At 43.5% G+C, this 20736-nt stretch overlaps 2 protein-coding genes and 1 non-coding gene across 3 annotated transcripts in view; 1 reads left to right on the top strand and 2 right to left on the bottom strand.

Moving 5' to 3' along the window:
* The window catches only part of garre1 (granule associated Rac and RHOG effector 1), a 29656-nt gene extending 17174 nt beyond the window's left edge, over positions 1-12482 (bottom strand). Inside the window, exons 1-2 of the mRNA XM_076155632.1 lie at positions 12427-12482; positions 1863-3306 (exon numbers count right to left, since the gene is read on the bottom strand). Coding sequence (XP_076011747.1) covers positions 1863-2366 — 504 coding nt within the window. The 5' untranslated portion in view covers positions 2367-3306; positions 12427-12482. The remainder of the gene's footprint in view (positions 1-1862; positions 3307-12426) is intronic.
* A 1024-nt stretch (positions 12483-13506) lies between these two features.
* Positions 13507-19006, top strand: gpib (glucose-6-phosphate isomerase b). Its single transcript, XM_076155927.1, has 18 exons — positions 13507-13664; positions 14058-14148; positions 14323-14391; positions 14539-14658; positions 14742-14825; positions 15098-15244; positions 15561-15636; positions 15726-15766; positions 15875-15928; positions 16412-16472; positions 16562-16605; positions 16686-16838; positions 17220-17349; positions 17447-17523; positions 17871-17999; positions 18109-18184; positions 18350-18416; positions 18680-19006. The coding sequence occupies exons 1-18, from the start codon at positions 13546-13548 to the stop codon at positions 18801-18803; spliced, it is 1662 nt and encodes a 553-aa protein (XP_076012042.1). The 5' UTR covers positions 13507-13545; the 3' UTR covers positions 18804-19006.
* Positions 14854-14945, bottom strand: trnar-ucu (transfer RNA arginine (anticodon UCU)). The gene is given in 2 exon segments: positions 14854-14889; positions 14909-14945. It is a non-coding gene; the product is annotated as a tRNA-Arg (tRNA).
* Positions 19007-20736: the final 1730 nt, after the last annotated feature.

Consider the following 20736-nt stretch of genomic DNA (forward strand, 5'->3'; position numbering starts at 1 on the left):
ACCGAGTGGGTCCAACCTACTTGTCTGTAAACTGAGCTTTCGTCTGCCGAAATAAGTGAGACATGGGAGGAGCTTAAAGAAGAACGCCTACAGATTCAAGTGGTTACATTTTTTTAAGTGTCTGCTGTGAATATGTACCAAATCCTACAACACACCAAGTACCCTCTAATGCCGTTTTGTAAAATATATACAAATGCTATTCAATCTCTTCTGCTTTAAACAACTACCATATTGGAGGAGGTGCATGAGTCGTGGCCTCGTCTGTTCTTCCATACACAATGGAATGTTTCCACTTCTAAATAAGATAATTGCTTGATTAAACACAGCTATTCATTTTTTTTTTTAGTGACTGTACTTTTTGCAAACATCGAAACTACTAGGAGCTTTGCTGTATCGACTCAATAGTGTGTAGTTGCAGCATTTTCTGACGTTAAAACATGAGAACAAGCCCAGTGTAAAGTAAAGCATTAGTGTACTTCCTTCTCTGCTTCAACAAGTAGCCATTATGCCAACGGCCAGACAGCGAGTGTGAGTGCCAAGCCATGTGGTCTAAACTTTCACAGACTTGGGCTTCCTCTAATATTCATCAGTGCATATGCAAGACCACAGAGAGTCCGATTTACCGAGTGCGGTGCAAAAGTGTTTCCTGTTTTGGGCTCAGCCACATCCACCGTGGTCCTGGGGTCCCTCCAGTATCATGGCCCAAGAGTTGATGATCCCCTTAGTTTGGCTTTACGTGACCACTTGTGGCCCGGGGCAGCGGTTTATTTTAAAATGGCCTCAGAAGCACGCGGAATGACAATGCTGCGATTAAATTATGATTTCTCAGTGCTCATATAGGAGTATGTTCATAATTCATACAAAAGAAACTGATTTGGACTATTCTACATAGTGCTAACAGAGTTAAAGAGTCAAGCTGCTTTCTTAGGGTAGAAAGCCACACAGGGAGTTCCACAGACACGGCTTAAGAGGAGAAATACAATGTCAAATGTGGACTTCAAGCTGAGAGGCGTTCGGGGTGAGGAGGCACAATTACCACCAAGTTGTTAACTAAATTTATTCAGAGAAACACCAACACGGATTATTCATCAGTTACTAACCTGCGATTGTTTTTACTTTTCAAAGCCAATTCACAGATCTTCCTCCATAAATGCTAAATGCCTCTTTATTGTCAACATCACCTGTTGGCAGTTTTGCTTATAAACACAAAAGGCAGCAGGCAGGATGACATGCTGTAGACCTCGTTCAGATCAATACAGACAACCAGGATAACACCGTATTGGGGGTCCAAGAACTAATTTCACATCACAAATTAGCCGTGTGCCTTTCAAGTTTATCAGCCTCAATTATACATGCAGGAGAAACTCAAAAGTAATGTTTCGTGTTTACACATCAGCACATTCAGAGCTGTGGAAACATGGTGTGGTCTTCAGAATGACAAAAGGTGACGTTTCTTCTCACATCCTCAGTGTTTCTCACACCTCACACTCAAATCCTGACACCGGCTTTACACTGGGCGTGAGAATCCCGTTGGAGCCAGGAAACTCTGATTCATGGAGCCAGCCTTGCTGACAGAATGCAGCTAAGCATCTCAGCAAAAGTGCTAGAAGAGGAGTCACTGATAAATAAATGTGAAAAAAATAAGTGGTGCTTGATTCCCGTGTCTGTGGTTGTGAGTTTAACCAACTGATTCCAGCGCAGCAAACAGTAGACTTCAAGAACACCTTTCTTTTGTGGCAACAGACATGAGACCGCAGCACTCATTTTAGTTAAGTCAACACAATGTACAAGCTGTGCTGTAAATTAATTGGTTTCACTGGTGGCAATAGCGTGACAGGATGTGAACCTGGGTGAGAACCTACCTCAACATCCTGCAGGCTGAATTCGTTCTGGTCTTTGAAGTTGGCGGCCCCAGCGCTCAGCTCCATCAGCATCTTGGCGATCTCAGGCTTTATTGCTGCAGTCAGCCTGCTGGCCGCCTCCATGACGTGTTCCTGCACGTCCTTCAGTTGCATAGCTGCTTTGGAATAGTGAGAGTTCCTGAACACACTGCTAAACAGGTCTGTGAGGAAGGCGCTGGCCCGGCAGAACACATTGAGGGCATCCAAGTATTTGGAGATGCCTTGTTGGATGTCGGCGACCGCGGTGGTGGTGCCAGAAGGAGGCGGGTGGCAGCTGCCAGGCATGCCCACACCGCTGCCCATGGGAGAAGAGGGCGAGCAAGAAGAGCCCAGGGGGGCGCTCAGGGTTCGGCTCAGCTCAGGCATCTGGTACTGCTGGTGCTGTTGCACTTTCTGCTTGGACCCGCCAAGCAAAAAGCGACGCTTGTAGTCCATTTTACTTTCCTGCGCACTGCAACAATACATAAGTGGTGCGACAGCACCGGAAGCTCCTGTTTTTAGACTTTTTTGTTTTAAGGTTTTTTTCCTGACAAAGTGCTCTGGTCCTCTACTAAATACCAAACCCAAGAGTCCTGGAACAGTTAGGTTACGTAAAAAGACAGTTCCTGGACTTCACTTGCCAGAGGCTCATCTCTATATGCCGTGTAGACAGGCTGCACAGAGGGAAGAGGTCAGTGGGCACTGAAAAGACTGGCAGACTGAGTGAAAAGCTTACATGCAGTCCTGCTGCAGGTATGACAGGCCCAGTTTAATAAACTGTAGGGACACACCTCCAGATTCTGTATTTCCAGCCTCAAACAAAATAATCATTATAGGGAAGAGAAAAGTCCAAAACACTATTTAATTTACTTAAAGTGACACTTAAGCCGAGACAGTTTAAAGTGCATTAACTTTCCTTCAAAATGTGAAGAGAAGAAAATCCTTCTTTGTGTAGTATATACATACGAATCTACAAGCATAAACTATACCAGCCTACACTAAAAAGTACAAAAAATTAAAAGGTGAAGGCCATTAAGCAAGATGAATCAGCGGGAAGATGTGACACTGGTCAACAGCAGAGCAACAACAGGGAAAATAACAAAAAAAAAAACAGGTGAGTGAATGCCGGAGGACGTGGCTTCAGCTCTTATGTACTGGCTGGCAGAGGATCTGTGGGGCAGACGGATCCAGTCCGTCTCAAATCCTCTTCACAAAGCTGGACTCAGGCAGTGAGCTAGTGGCCAGCTTAGAGTTCTGTCCGCCTGCCTGAAAATCTCCACCAGCTTCCTGGTTTCCCCCGTCTGCTGGCTGAGGTAGTTATTACTCACTGCGGAAACAAGAGTGCGTCCAGATCTCGCCGCTCTCCACGGATGCAGATTAGAGGGACAAAAGCACAAATGTATCTGTAAGGCCTCTAGGTCATTTCCTAGGGGAGGGAAGAGGAGAGACACAGAAGGGAACATTACCACCAACATATCAAACACGGAAGACGATCTGAAAAAAAACATGTTATTTGCAATACAAAAATCTTTGCAGTGAGGGGGAGAAAACATTTTTGATTACATTATAATTGCATTATGTTGCCACGCTTAAGTTGAACAGTAAGTTTGTGCTTTGATGATTATACTTGAGATGCATGGAGGCAAAACTTATTTTCATGCGCTGACTGGAAGTTAGGGAATGATTTCAATCGCATTTTTGTAACCTTGGTGCTCATATCGCATTACGAATCAGTGAGAGGCTGTGGCTGAAAGCTGGACATTTCCAGACGATTACTAACACCATATCTCACAGAGAGCGTCTCTGAAGAGAATCCCTGACACTGACAGAACGCAGCTGAAAGAAACATTCCTGCAAACTGCCATTGTTGGTGGACACTGAGGGGTCTGTTGAGCTACAGATAGTAGGAGTCACAATGCCCTCATTCAAAACACCAGTAGACGAGGACTTGTGCTTCTCCCTTGGCCTTTTCATTTGATTTGAAATGTCATTTAACATCGTCGTCATGAATAAGGGCAAACTCGGCAGCACTTGGCACACAACTAAACGTAAGGACATCAATCAACAATCTCTCAATTCAGCGACACTCGTGCATTGTTGTTCATGTGACACCAAGTCTAACCCAACCCCGATCTGCCTTCATGTAGCCGTCCCAATAGCAGAGAAACTTTGCCCATCAAGAAGTGGCAGGAACTGGATGGAATGCAACAAAAGCATTGTCGAATTGGTGTATGACTGTCAGTAAAAAGCATAAAGAGAGATTTAAACATCACATTTCCTAGAAAGTCATGATAGCTGAAATGAATATTCAGACTGATGGGTTACACTAGGGCCAACAGATCCAGCTTTGAAAGGAAGAAAGTCCATCGTTAAACCTGGTGCTATCTAGATCAGGGCAGTTGACACCGACATGCACTGAAAATATCCCGCAATAGGAGACCAAACATCAACATCACAAACGTATCTGTTCCCTGCAGTTGGCCACATAGTAAAAGTATCACATAATGGAACATTCAGACTGCGTTATCTTGTAGCACCACGCTGAAAACTTTCTGTGTTTTGGGATGGAAAAAAAAACACGCAGGAAACCCTGGTCATCCTGCTGTCGGTGGAGGCTACGGTGAGCAGCAGAACAGTAATTACACATGCGCAGCTACAGACGTGCACGCGCATCACCGCCAACATTCCCCTGACCTTCAAACCCCGACTTCCTTTCACAAACAGTGAGGTGCGTCTGGCAAAAACAGCCCGGCATCATCTGTCCCCGACCAGAGAGAGAGAGGAGAGATGGGGCCGAGGGAAACCAGTGACCTCCTCTCCGAGGGAATAACACAGGCACACGTCCCACTTTTAACCATGACATCATGGGCAAGTTGAGCAGGAACACACTATTGTCTGCAGTGCACTGAGGGCCATTGACACACTCAAACACATACCTCTGTATATCATATAACTATGAGCACATCTTCAAGAGTCAGTGAGACTTTGTCTTGCCCCGTGAGCTCTGGAACCACAGCTGTCCTGGTAATATAACACCGAGGATTCAAAACTGTGACTTTCACCACAAACCTATGCGTTTACCCCCCAGTAGCTGCAGCTGTTTAGTTACTAAGCTATATTAGAATTTGATTGCTGGTTTACTGAGGTGGACAGGAAAGTCTCTAATAAATAATGATAGCCAAAACTTATTTCTTACTTCAGTCACTGCCATTTTAATAATGTTATAGTAGAGTTGAATAAACCCCTCTGGACTAATCCTCTGTACCTTCACACCCAATTGGTTTGTATTTTAATGTTGTCTTTAAATCATTTGCCACCACTAAAGAGCTTTAAAAACACAAAAAAGGAATGTTTGGATTTTTCCGTTTTCCGAAGTAACAAAAATGCCCAAAGAAATAAAGGAAATTTTAATTTAGCCAAGTTGAAATCACATATAATGTCTGCTTGCAATTCAATCAGTGTTTTAAGAGCAGCTAACTAGTCGAGCAACGCTGACCTCTAAAATCCAGGGGATTACAGCCACAGTGAGAACCTGCCAGTCCCACAATGCCTAGTTGACACAGTTAAGAGCCTATTAACATCTATGAGGTAAACAGAAAACCTGAGCTTGCCTAGCCTGAGGCTCAGCATTCTTCTTATGACACACTTTTTAAATAAACAACAAGGACGTTTTCAGAAATATGGAGATGTAGGGTGGTGGACAAAAGCTGAACAGGACACCACTGAGAACACGACCTCGTCATTTCACATGGCTGGGGGTTTCCATAGTTGTGTTTTTCTTGTTTCAGGTTTGATGTTTTGTGTACCCAGCTCGGTGAATTTTTCACCTAATTATTTGCATCTTCTTCCTGTTTTCTTTATGTGTCATTGCTACTTTTGCTGTATTTTCCAGTCAAACAAGGCAGAGTCAGTTCTTCAGACTTAAATTGCTCATCCAACGATGACATCGTTATACCATTCTGTTTTTACGTGCCTGTAGCATTTATATCTGTTGACTGTTTTGACCTGTGCTTTGTTACTTTGTTTTGTGCTTTCGGCCTAATTCTTTCTGTGCTAGTCTAACAACAAATACATTAGAAAGGACTCGACACCTCTGAGAGTTGTCTCGGTGTCGTGTGTTTTTCCATGCTCCTCACCTGAGTGAGTATGAACCATTCCATTCTGACAAACTGTCAGCTTACTTACTTTAATACCCGGTCGTTCAAGGCTGATGGAGTTTATATACCTTGATCAAAAAGTCAGTCAATGTTCTGAATTTCCTTCCTGGGTATAAAAATGTTCAACGCAGCGGGTGTCCCCAGAGAAGCAGACATGGCATCAATATTAATGAAGTCTGCTGGCTTCTCAGTGTCGCTCTATTGGCTGCCAGACTCCTGTTGTGGGCCCCATCGTATCAGAGCATGCACCCAAACAAATGCATGTGATAGGAGAGTCCCTGGATGTAATGGAATTGTGCCAGCCCACTTCCATGTCCCTCTTCCAAGTGAGGTTCTGCTTGGTGCTAATGTTAGCTCTGCTAACTGTGCATCTCGGCTGCTCAAGTCTCAACAGGAAGTAGGTTTGGGTTTCCAGGAGAAAAGTCTCCGTCACAGCCACAGTTAAAAAAACGACAAATTAAGTATACGACTGGGTATGGATATGTAATAAATCGGAAGCAAAGATGATTGTGCAAAACGCTGTGCATGTGACTGTGGCCTATTCAGACAACACAGCAGCACCCAAGGTATCAAGTTTACAGGCCAATGCAACATCGAGGAACAGCGGGTTAAGTTTGGATTTTCTCCACACTATCAAATGATCTATTCAATGTATTGGGTGCCCAATATATCCACACCCATCTCCTCCTGGCTACGAAGCAACTGAACTTCAGCAAAGATTGTAAGTACTGCTGCTCAATGGCGCTCACACTAATTATTAAGGAGTGTGTCTTTGTCATTTTACATGCTTTCCCAAAGTGATTTCCCTACAACTTTGGAGAAGTGACACAGCAAACCTTCCAGTCACAAGATAACGTGTGTAATCTCTGTGTTACTGCTACTCATAGCGCAAACTGACAACCCCTCTCTGTCGCATCATAGCTACGTAGTGTAATAGGCTGTGAAGGAGATAACCAGGGGCAAAGGGCAACGACGCCCCTAGATTCTAGATTTGTGACCCTAAAAACAAGATGTAACGTAATAAACCGTTTGATGAATTCCTCATTCAAGGATCAACATGAATTAATGTCTAAAGACACAGCTGGCCTTTTTTGAATTACAACTTTGATGTCGACCAACTCCCCATTTGCTGGCTCTGATCATGAGCTGAGAACATGAGAACATGATTAAGCTCTTTGCATGTCCTTTGCAACCAAAACTTGGACACAATAACGTCCAACCTACGATAGTCAACTACTGAAAACTCGATATTAGACCGACGACAGGTTGGAGTCGGTGCCGATAAAATTCCTGGAATGACGACATTCTTGGAGGATCTCTGAACTCTCCTGATTTTTGTAGTAATGAAAGCACTTTGAGGTATTTTCTTGTGATGTTATAAACAGCATTTACCTGACGTGAAAAACAAAAGCCCCGGTATGTTTCTGAACTTTTGTTCCTGAATAAAAGCGGCATCTATACGTAGCTTGATCATATCCCCAAATTTCAGTAAGGACAAAACCTGCCCCATAAAAAAAACTCAGATATTTCCTCCCCTGGTAATCAGTCTGGATGGGGCAGCTGTTCCCCATGCTGACAGCTCCTTATCCATCTGCCACTGCGAAACACACACACAAGCCCTGCGACGCTGTGGCCACAGGACTCAGCATTAGCTCTCTCATGAAGTCTATTTCAGCCACCGTGGGCAAAACAGCTGCCCTACGGTCCACCGCCGCACCGTTTTTAGACACTCCACAAGGTTCAGCTCAGAGGGGGGAAGAGAGAGAGAAGAAAAAAAAAAGAGTCCTCTGCTACATCTGTTGCCAATGAAGCAAAGGAATGCATTTCCCTGAAACCCTCTCAATGTGGGTTCAAACAGGCGCAAAAGGCAGGTCAAGAAAACCAAACCAACCATACATTGTAAGACATTTTCTAGAAACATCACATCATTCTGTGGACAACGTCGAACATGCTAAATTGGGTGTTAGAACGTCATTTTGTTTCCTGAGAGAAGGTCCGCTGAAGATAAAGCAAAGTCTAGGAATCGGCAGACAGGTCAGGGGGGGTCAATCCACATGACAGGACATGTGCTGTGAGCAACTGTGTGACAGGAGCTGAGCCAGGCTCCTCTGGCCCACAGAACACAAGGGGAGTATTGTGGCCCGGCCTCGGTCTCCTCATACCAACACGCCGGGAAAAAAACATGCAGCTGCATGACTTTGTGAGCAGAAGAGAAAAATGAAAAAGGTCCTGGCTAGGAGTTCATACCAAAAGCAACAATAGATACATCAATACAGGCTTTCTTCTGGAAATATTTTCCAGGCAGCTGCACGTTAGGTGGTAGTGGGACATTTTTGGGTTTTTTGTTTCCACCCCGATCCCCGTCTTGGTCCCAATCCCAATTCTGTTTCGCTGCTATAAATACCTTTTTCTTTGAATTTTCTAAACCTGTGATGGAAATGTACCTGTTGTACTGGGGAGTCGCTGTTGAGTGAATTTGGAGGCAGACCAAAATAATGTTCACATCGGCGATTAGTCGATTCAGTTGGTAAGCAAGCGGGATCATATTAAGCTAACCGCTAATATCATAACTGCCAGTGTTAAGTAGCTTATAGCTCCAATAAAAATAGCAGACAGGCAACTGTGACAAAGAACATGCGTGAGGACCTGACAGGTCTGTGCCTCATGCAAACGCACGCTTCAGCATATGAACCACTGAAACACTGATTTACTCCGTTAGCCTAAAAGAGAAACCAACACATTTACTGATCGAGTCACCAGGGGAACAGAGACAATGAACATATAAAAAAAAAAAATCCTTACATTAACTGCGACCTATTTCAAGTGCGTCTCCAAACCCTACATTCCTTTCTGTCATAGACGGTAGGCAAACAGAATTAGCCCAGATATCCCATCCAAAAACGCAACGTACAATAGCGCGTCCGGCCGCTATGTTTCAACGAGTGAGAGCTGTGATGAAAGGCCCTGGCGTCAGCTCCATTCATGAAAGGCTGGTGGCAACCTATGGGGATGGAAACGCTTCCCTCAGCCTATATTGAGACGGCTCTATAGTGAGGTCACAGGTTCTGCAGCATACCAGCTACTGGGGGGGGGGGGGGGGGGGGGGGGGGGGGGGGGGGGGGGCCTGTATTTTTAGCCAAAGACAAAACTAAGAATTTAGTCTTTCACTTGGGGCACAAAATGAAGTTGCCATGGAAGCCGACGTGATCCAGGTCTGGTTATCCCGTCAGCAAAACTGGAATTTCAACACTGTAAACTCAAGCCAAACACAGCAGGGAGCGCAATAACTTCAGGTATTTCGAAGCCATCCAGACAAACGTTTACAAAAGATGGCCAGTTTCTTGCCTCTTTACCGGCTCTAATATAGTGACAGGGATGAAAACAACTTGTCAGACCTACAGCTGAAGGGCCCGAGAATAACATGTCCAATCCCTAACAAGATACACAATACACTGTTTGGCAACTGACCCTGACCTTTGACCTGCTTGTGGAAAAGCAAGACCAAAATGAGTTGAAGATGGACTGATAAGGTCTCGCGTTACAAAAGGTGTTTAATGGCCGCCTCGGTTCTTGTTGTATTTGATCATCTCTGCTGCCCGGTCGTTCATGCAGCTCACTGGGATTATTTGACTGAGGGGGCAAATAGCTGCCCACAAACTAAGCCTTACTTGGTCTCCCTGGAGACGTGGGAGAGATTTCCCATGGCAGAAGGCCTCTCCCTCTCGTGTGCAAACCCAGCGGCCCCTTCCCTCCTTCGCTCGCTGATTTGACACAGAAACCAGCCATTTTGTGCATCTGTCATGTTACAGAAGACAAACTCAAAGCACATGACCCTGTGACTCTCTGACACACGGGCAAATGCCAACTTTACTTTCTCTTTTATTGAAATAAAATCCTATCTGTACCGGGTTTGTTTCTTCAGCAATTAGACAGGACTTTTCATGAATGCACTTTCAAACAGGAGAATTCTTGTGAAGCATTGTGATCCATGTGATGAACTGTGCATCACACATCCACATGCAATACTGTACACGATTGGCATCTGTGAAATAGGCACTTGGAGCTCTGCTGGTGGAAAGCTAGTAAATATATGCAACATGGAACTATCTGTTCACTCTTAAGTACATATCCATGTAGAGTGGAGCTTGATGGAAGCTGTCATCTGAAGCTTCTCTATGATGCCCGTTTATCCGACGAGATAGCCTCACCTTTACAAAAATAGTTCTGTCAAAATCTCAAACAAAATCCGCCAAAAACCAGCTTGGAGCCAAAATAGCAGAGAGGGAAAAAAAGTAGAGTGCAGTATCATTTCTACGTCGGGTATCGTTTTTCCCCTCTTTCTCTCGAATACGTTACCAAGTCCCGAGATCCCACATCAAATATCCCTTTGTGTGGTTAGAGATATATTATCCAAAACTGTGGCAACACAACTGCTAGAACGATCATTTGTTGAAACAAACAGTCTGGTGTGTGTGTGTGTATGATGACAGCACCAGGTCTGCACTCCACCCCAGGCCAGAGCAAACACCGATCTTGTGACACTAGGTTGACTTCTTCAATATGCATCCGGATGTTGGGCATAAGGACAAGTGTCACTCCTTGTCATGCGTGTTGTCACTGTCAACAAGTTATAAAAGTCAAACAAAACAACCTGCAGCCTTCGCGCTGGGCCCACAGATAATCCATCGGAGAGAAAGAGTTTAAACAGAGGCAGGAATTTTGCGGAGCCAAGCACAAATTTATCCACACTGACACAGCTGCAAAAGATGTCAACACGTAGGTTCAGAGCCGCTTGTTTCAATGAAAGCTGTACAAGCTCACAGGGAGCAAAAGGGACTCGACCACGCATTTATGAAAGCCTACATCTGTGTCTGACAGAGGCTTCAATCTGTATTTATACAGTCAGTCAGGCTTGTGCAGTGGCACGAACAAAGCCAAACAGGAATTCTATGTGTTTTAAAGTCATCAAATTTGATTAAATCAAATTGCCAATCCTGTCTGGCTTCATATATCAACTAACATATCAAGATTGTCATGAAAATGTTCAACATCTGATCTCTGCTTAGACTGGAGATGCTTTCAGAGAAGTGGAGCAGCTTTATTTATTCATGCATTCATCTTAATATCTCCTCTAATCAGACAGTATAAGACAGATACTGCCATCGCTGCTTTCATTAATACCATTTTTAACATTTTAGAAGCAAGATTTAGGTGCATGAGTCAAAGAATCTAGTAACTACAGAAGCTCGATGCCGCTGTGAAGAACATTGGAAGATAATCGTACAATACCTCCATACTGGCGTGGAAGCAGCCGGAGCAACGTTATCAAATCGAACGCACCGCAACAGCCTGACGATTCGCTGTGAATCTACCGGAGCGCAGAGAGACACTAAAATAAGACCGGGAGCTAACTCAGTTGGTTAGCTTTGTGTTTGTTCAGGTACTATTTTGGAATCCGATCACTATTTAGCAGGAAGGTGAAACGGAATCCCCCGCAAGCGCAGTTCGCCAGTTTCATCGAAACTCTCTCGGAAGACATGGCCCGAGTCACGGGAGCACTATGTCGCAGCTATTAATACGGCCTTTTAACGCCCTAAATGCAGCGTCGCCGGGAAAGACTTCCGTGGCATCAGTGGACAGAGATATACGGTGGAAAACCAAAGGACGCGAACATAACACCGAATACAAAAACAGATAGATAAGAACCGAACCAGAACCGGACCGCATAAGCGACTTTGACACTCGCACAGAGAAGACTCGCTTTCTAGCTAGCATGCTAAAGCACTTTCCCCATCCACCCTTTATTTCTGTCAGCAAAACCGTAACAACAGAGGAATGTGCCTCAGTCAAAGGAGAGAGGAACACACACACATTTGTCGACAGTATGCGGAACGTTAGCACGCATCATATTGTTTCGTGCGGTGAACATTTGCAAACCGCAGCACATTATACGACGCCTTTGCTCCGTAACAAGGAGACAAATTCGCTCTATACAGCGAATTTAATGAAGTTTTTATTATACAGAATGTGCGACAAACATTATCAGTTAAGTGGCCTGGCTGTTTCCGCATGGACTCCGTTCTTATGTTTGTGGGTAAAGCAGTACGTGTGTATTTATGTCCGATAATGGACGCACACCGTTTCATCAGCGCTAAGCACACAAGCTATATAACTAAGGGAGCTAATGTTAGCTTCTCCGCTAGCTCCCTGCAACACGATTCTAAGCGCTTGCTGGAGCTTTAACTGGCGTAAGTGACCCGGCGTAGCTCAGACACACGTCGACAACAGTTAGTTGAACCATAACTAAGATAGAATTGCACAACATTGGTGAAACACATGAAAAGACATCGCTACATTAATTAATGTACATTAATGTGCACATCGCTTACCAACTCTAGGCATCCACCCTCTTGACAGCGAATCCCCTGTCTGTGAACTCCGTCGCACCGCGGCAATAAAAAGTGCTTTTTCCGCTAGATCCTTTCACAATAAAAGTTTTACACGCGAAGAAATGTGGAAACGCCAAAGATATCCAAATTAATAGCAAAGTACATGAGTGCAGATTTGAGAATTAAATTGAATGAAAATCAATAATTTGGAAACAACAGTAACCAACGCTGTAAACGACATTTAATGTGTGTATTTTATTAGTTTGTTCCAAATCCCAGTGTAATCTTGGCTTTCTCTCTCTGACTTGACACATATCCTTTCCCTTTCCGATCTAAACTGGGGGCGCTGTTTGCTCACAGTGGCCACATAACAAAAGTTGACACCATCTCCAAAAGTATTCCAAATCATAATCATTTCAGAGTTATTACGACTTCAAAAGTAAATAAGTCGCTTCTTTAGGAATATTTCTGCTGTCCTTTTGGACAACTTAATGTTTTCAAGACTGAATGCTGTAAATCCCGAGCGTTTCATTCCTGCAAACCGATGCGCCCAAAAGCAATTGGCGGACATCAGCGCCCCCTAGTGATCATTTTGTATCAAACACTACATGATGTGATAGTATTTTTTAAACATTAGAGGGCGAGAAAAGCTTTGCCTGGATTTTGGCAATGCCGTTGTAGTCTATATATAGTTACAGAATAAATCTGAGATAAGTGTAATAAGTATGTATTAATCTTTCATTGATTCATTTTATTCAATACCTATGAAAATTCAGTAATGTGATCTTCAAGCTATTTCAGAATGAATGACATTGAGTGCAACAACTGAATTAACTTTGATTTACACATCACTGACATAACAACCATCATGAGTATTGTTTATGACAATTTGAGCAGTACACAGAGCTATACAGGGCATGTTCCACTACCAACATACTGTACCCTGTGACTGTAGAGAAGTGTAGAGGTGTGACATATGCCACCACTGAATATTAAATGTCTCTTGTAGGAGGAGCATAGACATGGTGCCCTTCAAAAAGCTTCTCCCCTGGCTGGCTCGGTCCCACTCAACCCCTCTCGTTGAGCACACCGGAGCACGGCAAAGCCTCTCTTGTCAAAATGGGACTCACACAGGACCCCAACTTCAAAAAGCTGCAGGAATGGTACACAGCCCATGCACTGAGCCTCAACATGAGGCATATGTTTGAGGCTGACAAGGAGAGATTCAACAAGCTCAGGTATAAATCCTATCTCAAACTCTAAATCTCTAATGTTGTCTGAATAAATTAACTATGTTGAATATTGAACATTCAAAGTACTACTAACCACAAATTATGTCAATGTTTTGCATGTACATATGCTTTGTTCTTTAAATCATTTAACACAGAATGTTTTGTTTCTGTTCTATTTATGTCCACACATGTCAAATTGGATCACAAAACTCAGCAAACATCATTAGAGTCATGTAAACGCTAAATGCATTGCAGAATCGTATTACTATCTTTTTATGTTTTTTGATTGATGTTGTTATTGCCATTGAGTAAATTGTGTCTCAAGGATGTAATCACACCATAACATCAAAAAAAATTTGAGTCCGATGAGGTTACTGATATCTTTCTGTCTTTGGACAGTGTATCACTAAACACTGAAGATGGAGATATTCTTCTCGACTACTCCAAGAATCTCGTCACAGATGATGTTATGAAGATGTTGGTTGATCTGGTAAATTATTTTGCATCAGAAAAGTTCATTGCATTTTGAACTGTACTGTATATTTTCTTATTATCTGTTGAGCAGTTATTCCTGTTAGTCCCTCCAGCAATCATCCAGTGTGGATCCATGTGAAGTGTCAATTTATTGGCATGATTGATGAAAAAAATGTTTTGTCTTCTGTAGGCCAAGTCAAGACACGTGGAGGCTGCCAGAGAGAAGATGTTCGCAGGAGAGAAGATCAACTTCACTGAGGTGCGGTTGTGGGTTAAATGTCAGCTGTAACATGATTAACCCCAGTAACTATACAAGAACATAACATAGCCAGCAGTGTCTGTGTGTGTGTGTGTGTGTGTTTGTGTGTGTATCAATGCTTTCTTCCCTGGTGTTGTGGTTATGAAGGGTCGTGCCGTGCTCCATGTGGCTCTGAGGAACCGCTCCAACACTCCCATCATGGCTGATGGCAAAGATGTCATGCCAGATGTCAACAAGGTCTTAGAGAAGATGAAGGGCTTCTGTCACGTGAGTAAAATGAGTTTAACATTTACGATGAATGCAGTTAATGTGGGCCTACTTCGTGTGTTGACCTTTTCTGTCTAATACAGAACGTGCGCAGCGGCGAGTGGAAGGGCTACACAGGGAAGTCCATTACAGATGTCGTCAATATTGGCATTGGAGGATCAGACCTTGTGAGTCTTTCTATCTATCTAAAAACTGCAACTCTGGTGGGACTCGAACCCACAACCTTTGAATCACTCCTCATGTGTTTGACTAGAAGTCCAATGCGCTATCCATTGTACCACAGAGCCACACATCAATCAATCAATCAATCTATCTATCTATCTATCCATCTATCTATCTATCTATCTATCTATCTATCTATCTATCTATCTATCTATCTATCTATCTATCTATCTATCTATCTATCTATCTATCTATCTATCTATCTATGTGAGTGCAGGGCCCCCTGATGGTGACTGAGGCCCTGAAGCCGTACTCAAAGGGGGGACCACAAGTCTGGTTTGTGTCCAATATTGATGGAACCCACGTCGCCAAAACCCTGGCGCAGCTTAACCCTGAGACGACGCTCTTCATCATTGCATCCAAGGTGGCTGCTTAACAACGATAAGATTCTTTCACGTTTCACCTGAATGCCATCTTAAACGTGTTATGTTTGCCATCATATTTAATACAGTACACTTGGTATAAGCACTTGGCTGCCATCAAGTGTCACTTCTGCAGAAAGTTACCTTTCGGTTGTGCTGCAGGGCTGCAAACTCCTCTGTCAGTGTTTTGTCAGTTGACACTCATGTCTGAATGTCAAACCTTTCAGCCTCGATACAGATAACCCTTCTGCTCTTTAGTTTCTCTTTTACATTCACATAAATATCTGTGTCTTCATAAACCGATTTGTTCTTTCACAGACATTCACCACCCAAGAAACCATTACCAACGCTGAGTCAGCCAAATCATGGTTCCTTGAGCAAGCCAAAGACGTGAGTACTGAGTGACTCCAGTAAGCAGCCCGGTATTGAATTCATTTACTGCTCTCCTCCTCAATCACATCCTCTCTGTGCCTTCACAGAAAGCAGCTGTTGCCAAGCACTTTGTGGCTCTGTCTACCAATGCAGTAAGTCACTATACACAGCGGTGCTAATACAGGCCAGATATTCTGTCTGTCTCCAAACATTTGATCCCAACATTCCTTCTCTCCTCTCTCTCTCTCTCTCTCTCTCAGCCCAAAGTGAAGGACTTCGGCATCGACACGCAAAACATGTTTGAGTTCTGGGATGTGAGTGTTTTGCACGCTGGGTGCAGCAGGTTTTCAACTACAGACAGTGATGAGGCCTTAGGCAGCAGCTATAAATAGATTTAGACTTCTGACCTATGAAGTAGGTGGGATGAACACTCTGGTCAGCAGCTGCTGGGTACGTTATTATTGGTAGCGACCTTTTCTCTAGCAGAGGTTACATCAAAGGTCAGGGAACTGCGTTTGGTTACATTGTTGGTATTTAAAGCATAACGGCTGTAATATGCCCTTTATCTTACCTTTACACTTTCATGTACAGCATACCATACATTGCAGCATTCACATGTGCCAGTGCTTTTGTAATAATGTTCAACCAGTGCATTGCACATCTATGATGTGATGGAACAACTTGGTCAACAAATCAAGACTTTTACTGTTAATTTACAAATCTATCTTAAATCAAAACAAGGACACATTTCAGTATTTTTTTAATTTTCTTCTCTTCTCTTCTCGTTTTCCCCCCAGTGGGTTGGTGGTCGTTTCTCCCTGTGGTCTGCCATTGGCATGTCCATTGCCCTGCACATTGGTATGCACATTGAATAATACACATGTTTTTGCAGCTTTTCCACCAATTATGTCATTTACATTGATATGACATTTCCCTCTCTTCATCAGGGTTCGACAACTTTGAGCAGCTTCTTTCAGGTGCTCACTGGATGGTACGTACTGTGAGAAATACTAGATAGACGACGCAGGATATGGGTTGTGTCTAAATGAACATGTGTCTCTCCCAATCCAGGACAACCATTTCCGCACAGCGCCTCTGGACAAGAATGCTCCGGTCCTGCTGGCTCTGCTCGGCATCTGGTACATTAACTTCTTCCACGCTGAGACTCACACCATGCTGCCCTACGACCAATACATGCACCGCTTCACTGCCTACTTCCAGCAGGTCTGTCCCCCAACTTTGCTCCTGGAAACAACCAGCACAACAAATACTTGAGAATTCTGAGCATTAAACAAATTCCACCATTTTATATGTTTTTAAAGTAATATTGCAGCCTGGAACATCACTTTCTTGCACTCAGAACACACAGAACTTAGATAAGTGACAAAATGTCTTTAAGTCTAGCCAGCAGTTGCCTTGATCTACTTCTGCTAGATATTTAAATGAACTCCCCAAGTTTCTAATGAAAAATGGAGTACAATCCTACATGCGACTGGAATTTAGACATAAACAGATATATATTAACAAGACAAAGACAGAGGCTCAAGCAAACCAGTTGAGACTTAACAGCCTTGTCTACTATACTAAACAATGTTTGTAATATAGGGGGACATGGAGTCAAACGGGAAGTACATCACTACCCAGGGGACGCGTGTAAACTACCACACTGGGCCGATCGTCTGGGGAGAGCCGGGAACAAATGGACAGCATGCATTCTACCAGCTCATCCACCAAGGTACCCGTGTTTAATTGCACCATATTCATCTATTCTAAGTATAGTTATAAATGTGAGTGTGAGTATACCAAATGTGTGACTGCTGTATTGGACACAGGCACACGCATGGTCCCTGCTGACTTCCTTATCCCAGCTCAGTCACAGCATCCCATCAGAGAAAACCTGCATCACAAGGTATTACTGCATGACTTATCTAAGCAGTGGTTCTTGTAGTTCCGTTAGACCAGCCAAAGGCATATACAGTATGTAGGTAAGGTCTGTGTTATAGTTTCTAAAATCCACAGCCTTTTAGAAAGACGCACCATCTCCTAAATGGGAAGGTTGCAAGTTTTATTCTTAATGAGCCTCTACTTGCTTTAAGAGTGCCATTCATTCTTTATCAGTTGCTCTGAATGCAATGCTGTCTGTGTATAGATAGACGTCATCAATGTGAAACGAAACAAAACAATAAAACAAGCACACAAAAGTGCCACCTATCAGATTAAGTAGCATCTGAAATGGTTGTGCATTCACGCTTTTAGATCCTGTTGGCCAACTTCCTGGCCCAGACAGAAGCTCTGATGAGGGGTAAGACCACAGAGGAGGCAAGGAAGGAGCTGGAAGCCAGCGGCGTGGATGCAGAGGAACTGGAGAAGATCCTGCCACACAAAGTAAGAGAACAGAACCCAGCAGCTCACAGACAACAAGCATAATTCAAACTTGGGAGGAGACGCTGCTCTCATAGCAATGCAAATGTTGTTTCTCCTTTGTCTTACACAGGTGTTCCAAGGAAATAGGCCAACCAACTCCATCATCTTCAAGAAACTGTCACCTTACACACTTGGAGCACTCATAGGTGACTCACAACAGCTGATGTCATGTAGAAATCTGTACATAACCTGGTAGATGGTGTCATTATGGTTTGCAGTTGTGGAAGTAGTGGTAGTATAAGTTGCAGTTTCGTGGTCTCACAGTGGGATTTTGTTGTGGCAATAACGATTATTCTGTCTTGTCTTCACAGCCATGTATGAGCACAAGATCTTTGTGCAGGGTGTCATGTGGGACATCAACAGTTTTGACCAGTGGGGGTGAGTGAAACAGAACCTGATCTGAGCTTCTTTCATTGTATACATCTGTCAGATCCTCCTCTACAAATACACACAGTATACACATGGGTCTCACTCATCATTACCTACTACGACTCCGACCAGATCCCTGAAACAGAAACACACATTGAGTTAAAGCATTTCTCAGTGACTTCTATGTTTCTGAGGCTGCAACAACACCTTTCATAATTAATGTGATGTATCACTGGACCCATTTCTCTCCTCTGCCTGCTCATCCAATTTAGAGTCAACCTGGGCAAACAGCTTGCAAAGAATATCGAGCCTGAGCTCAAAGACGCTGCCGAGGTTCATGCCCACGATGCCTCCACCAACGGACTCATCAACTTCCTCAAGAAGAACTTTGCCTAAACTGAGCGACGTCGGCTTCCAACATTATGCGGCTCATCAGCTAACAAGCTGCATGGACAGAGAGCCACAGAAGCAGCTGGTGTCTCCCACACAGTCTAGCTGAAGCACTTTTTATGTTTGTTCTCGCCTAATGAATATCGTGACTGTCTACTCGGCACTTATTTCTATGTTTATGTTACCTCAGCAAACTGAAAAGGAGAGATGTTATATTAGAGTATTGCAGAAAGACTCTCTCTCAATCTCTACAGCCACTGTGAAATACTGCCGAGCTTTTGAAATAAATGTCTTAACAATATGTGTTGTTTTTTGCCTGTCGAGCTTTATTCATCCAGAAGGAAAACATGAAAGTGGAAGATTTGTCTCTGCACTGCGAAACTTGCACGATATGCTGCTAAACCGTCACTAGGTGGCAATAGAGTGCCAGATTAATTTACTGTAAGCAAAGCAGCCATCCCAGTCCTCTATCATGTATTAGTGGAACATAGGGTCAAAGATCAGGCCATCTGTACTGTTCCTCCCCACAAATCCCTAGACAACATAGCATCCATTTAGAGAGCAAAACAAACAGCAGGACCAAAACACATCTGGACAAGTTTGTTTAGCAAGCCAGGCCTCACTAGCAATTTATGTAGATGTCATTCCACTTTGTTTGGTGTATTTTCCAATACTTTGAAACCAAAACTGTCTGGGAAAAACCTCTTACACATATATAATCATTTGTGAAGCTTTTAGTCATGATGTATCCAGCAGACCAAAAATACTTCTCACAGTGTTTCTGCTCTGCTCAAACCTACTGCTGGGTACAATTACAGAGTGTGCATGAGGACAAGCTCAAAGTATTAAAAAAAAAAAAAAAAAAAATCCCAGACCCCAGACACTGCTGGGTTTTCAATACTGTTGCCAGGCAACAATACTTTACATCAAATCTAACTTGTGCTTTTTTATCTCTGCCTCTGAACAAGAAAGTGAATGTGAGGCTAGAAACCTTTCTAACTGACGTTTTCAAGATGGTCAGGAGCAGACGTGTTATCAAATCATTAGTAGGAACTGAGAAGCTCCTCTGTTCAAAGCAGATTGTTGGCAAATTCCAGAAGAAAGAATATTCAGACATATTTAGGAACGTTTATGGAAAGCAGCCTCCTCCTCCTCCGTATACTCACAATTCCACATTCTTGTTTTTGGTGTAATCTTCCTGAATCGCACACAAACCAGGTGGTTGAATGTGAAGAATGAATGAATGAACAGCAAGTCAACTGGAGGAAATAGGTGATTAGCACTGCAACAGGAAAAGGCTCAGACTTATTCATTGGTAAGCAGAATCAAATGGCATGAAAGCAGGAAAAAAAAAAGGCTCCTGCACGCGTTCCTGAGATGTTTGCTGAACAAAGGAGCTGCATATCCTCACATTCCACTTCATGCTTTATTGGTCGGGCCTGTCAGTCATTTTTTTTCTCTGGCCTGTTAAAGCCCTGCACCCCCTGGCTTTACCAGGGTCCCAAATCTCGCCTAGCGCCCCGGTTACTATGGCGACGTCTCCCCCTGCCACCCTGACAACACAATCCCAAAGTTCATGGTGGTGTCAGACAGATAGCAGAGTTTGGGATTCTTCTAAACCTCTGGTGTGTGTGTGCGTGTGTGCATGTGCGTGTTCATGTGCGTGTGTGTCTGCTTGTGTGTGTGTATGTGTGTCTCCTCTCGCTCTCCTTTGCTGGAAGCATTTTGATTGAGCAGCATGCTGGCAAGTAAACAAGCAAACTGATTCAGAGGAGACGAGTGGCCTCCAGGTCAGCTGCCACGCAGTCTCAATACTCACTTGAACTTCATCGGAATGCTTTTAATCAGCCTGGGTGCCAATATTCTCTCTTACCAGGGGCACTTTGGCTTTTCAATATCCTTAAAAGATATTGAATATTTAATGCAAACATATATAATT

The sequence above is a fragment of the Genypterus blacodes genome, unplaced genomic scaffold (genome assembly GCF_046128005.1).
Source record: "Genypterus blacodes isolate CSIRO-AG114 ecotype Tasmania unplaced genomic scaffold, CSIRO-AGI_Gbla_v1 ptg000067l_1, whole genome shotgun sequence".
In the NCBI taxonomy this organism is placed as follows: domain Eukaryota; kingdom Metazoa; phylum Chordata; class Actinopteri; order Ophidiiformes; family Ophidiidae; genus Genypterus; species Genypterus blacodes.

What these genes read in the sequence shown, in the direction of transcription:
- gpib (XM_076155927.1), top strand. Translation starts at nt 13,546, where the DNA reads ATGGGACTCACACAGGACCCCAACTTCAAAAAGCTGCAGGAATGGTAC. An exon ending in TGAAGATGTTGGTTGATCTG is followed by an intron (nt 14,149 to 14,322) that starts GTAAATTATTTT and finishes TGTCTTCTGTAG; the next exon opens with GCCAAGTCAAGACACGTGGA. An exon ending in TCTTCATCATTGCATCCAAG is followed by an intron (nt 15,245 to 15,560) that starts GTGGCTGCTTAA and finishes GTTCTTTCACAG; the next exon opens with ACATTCACCACCCAAGAAAC.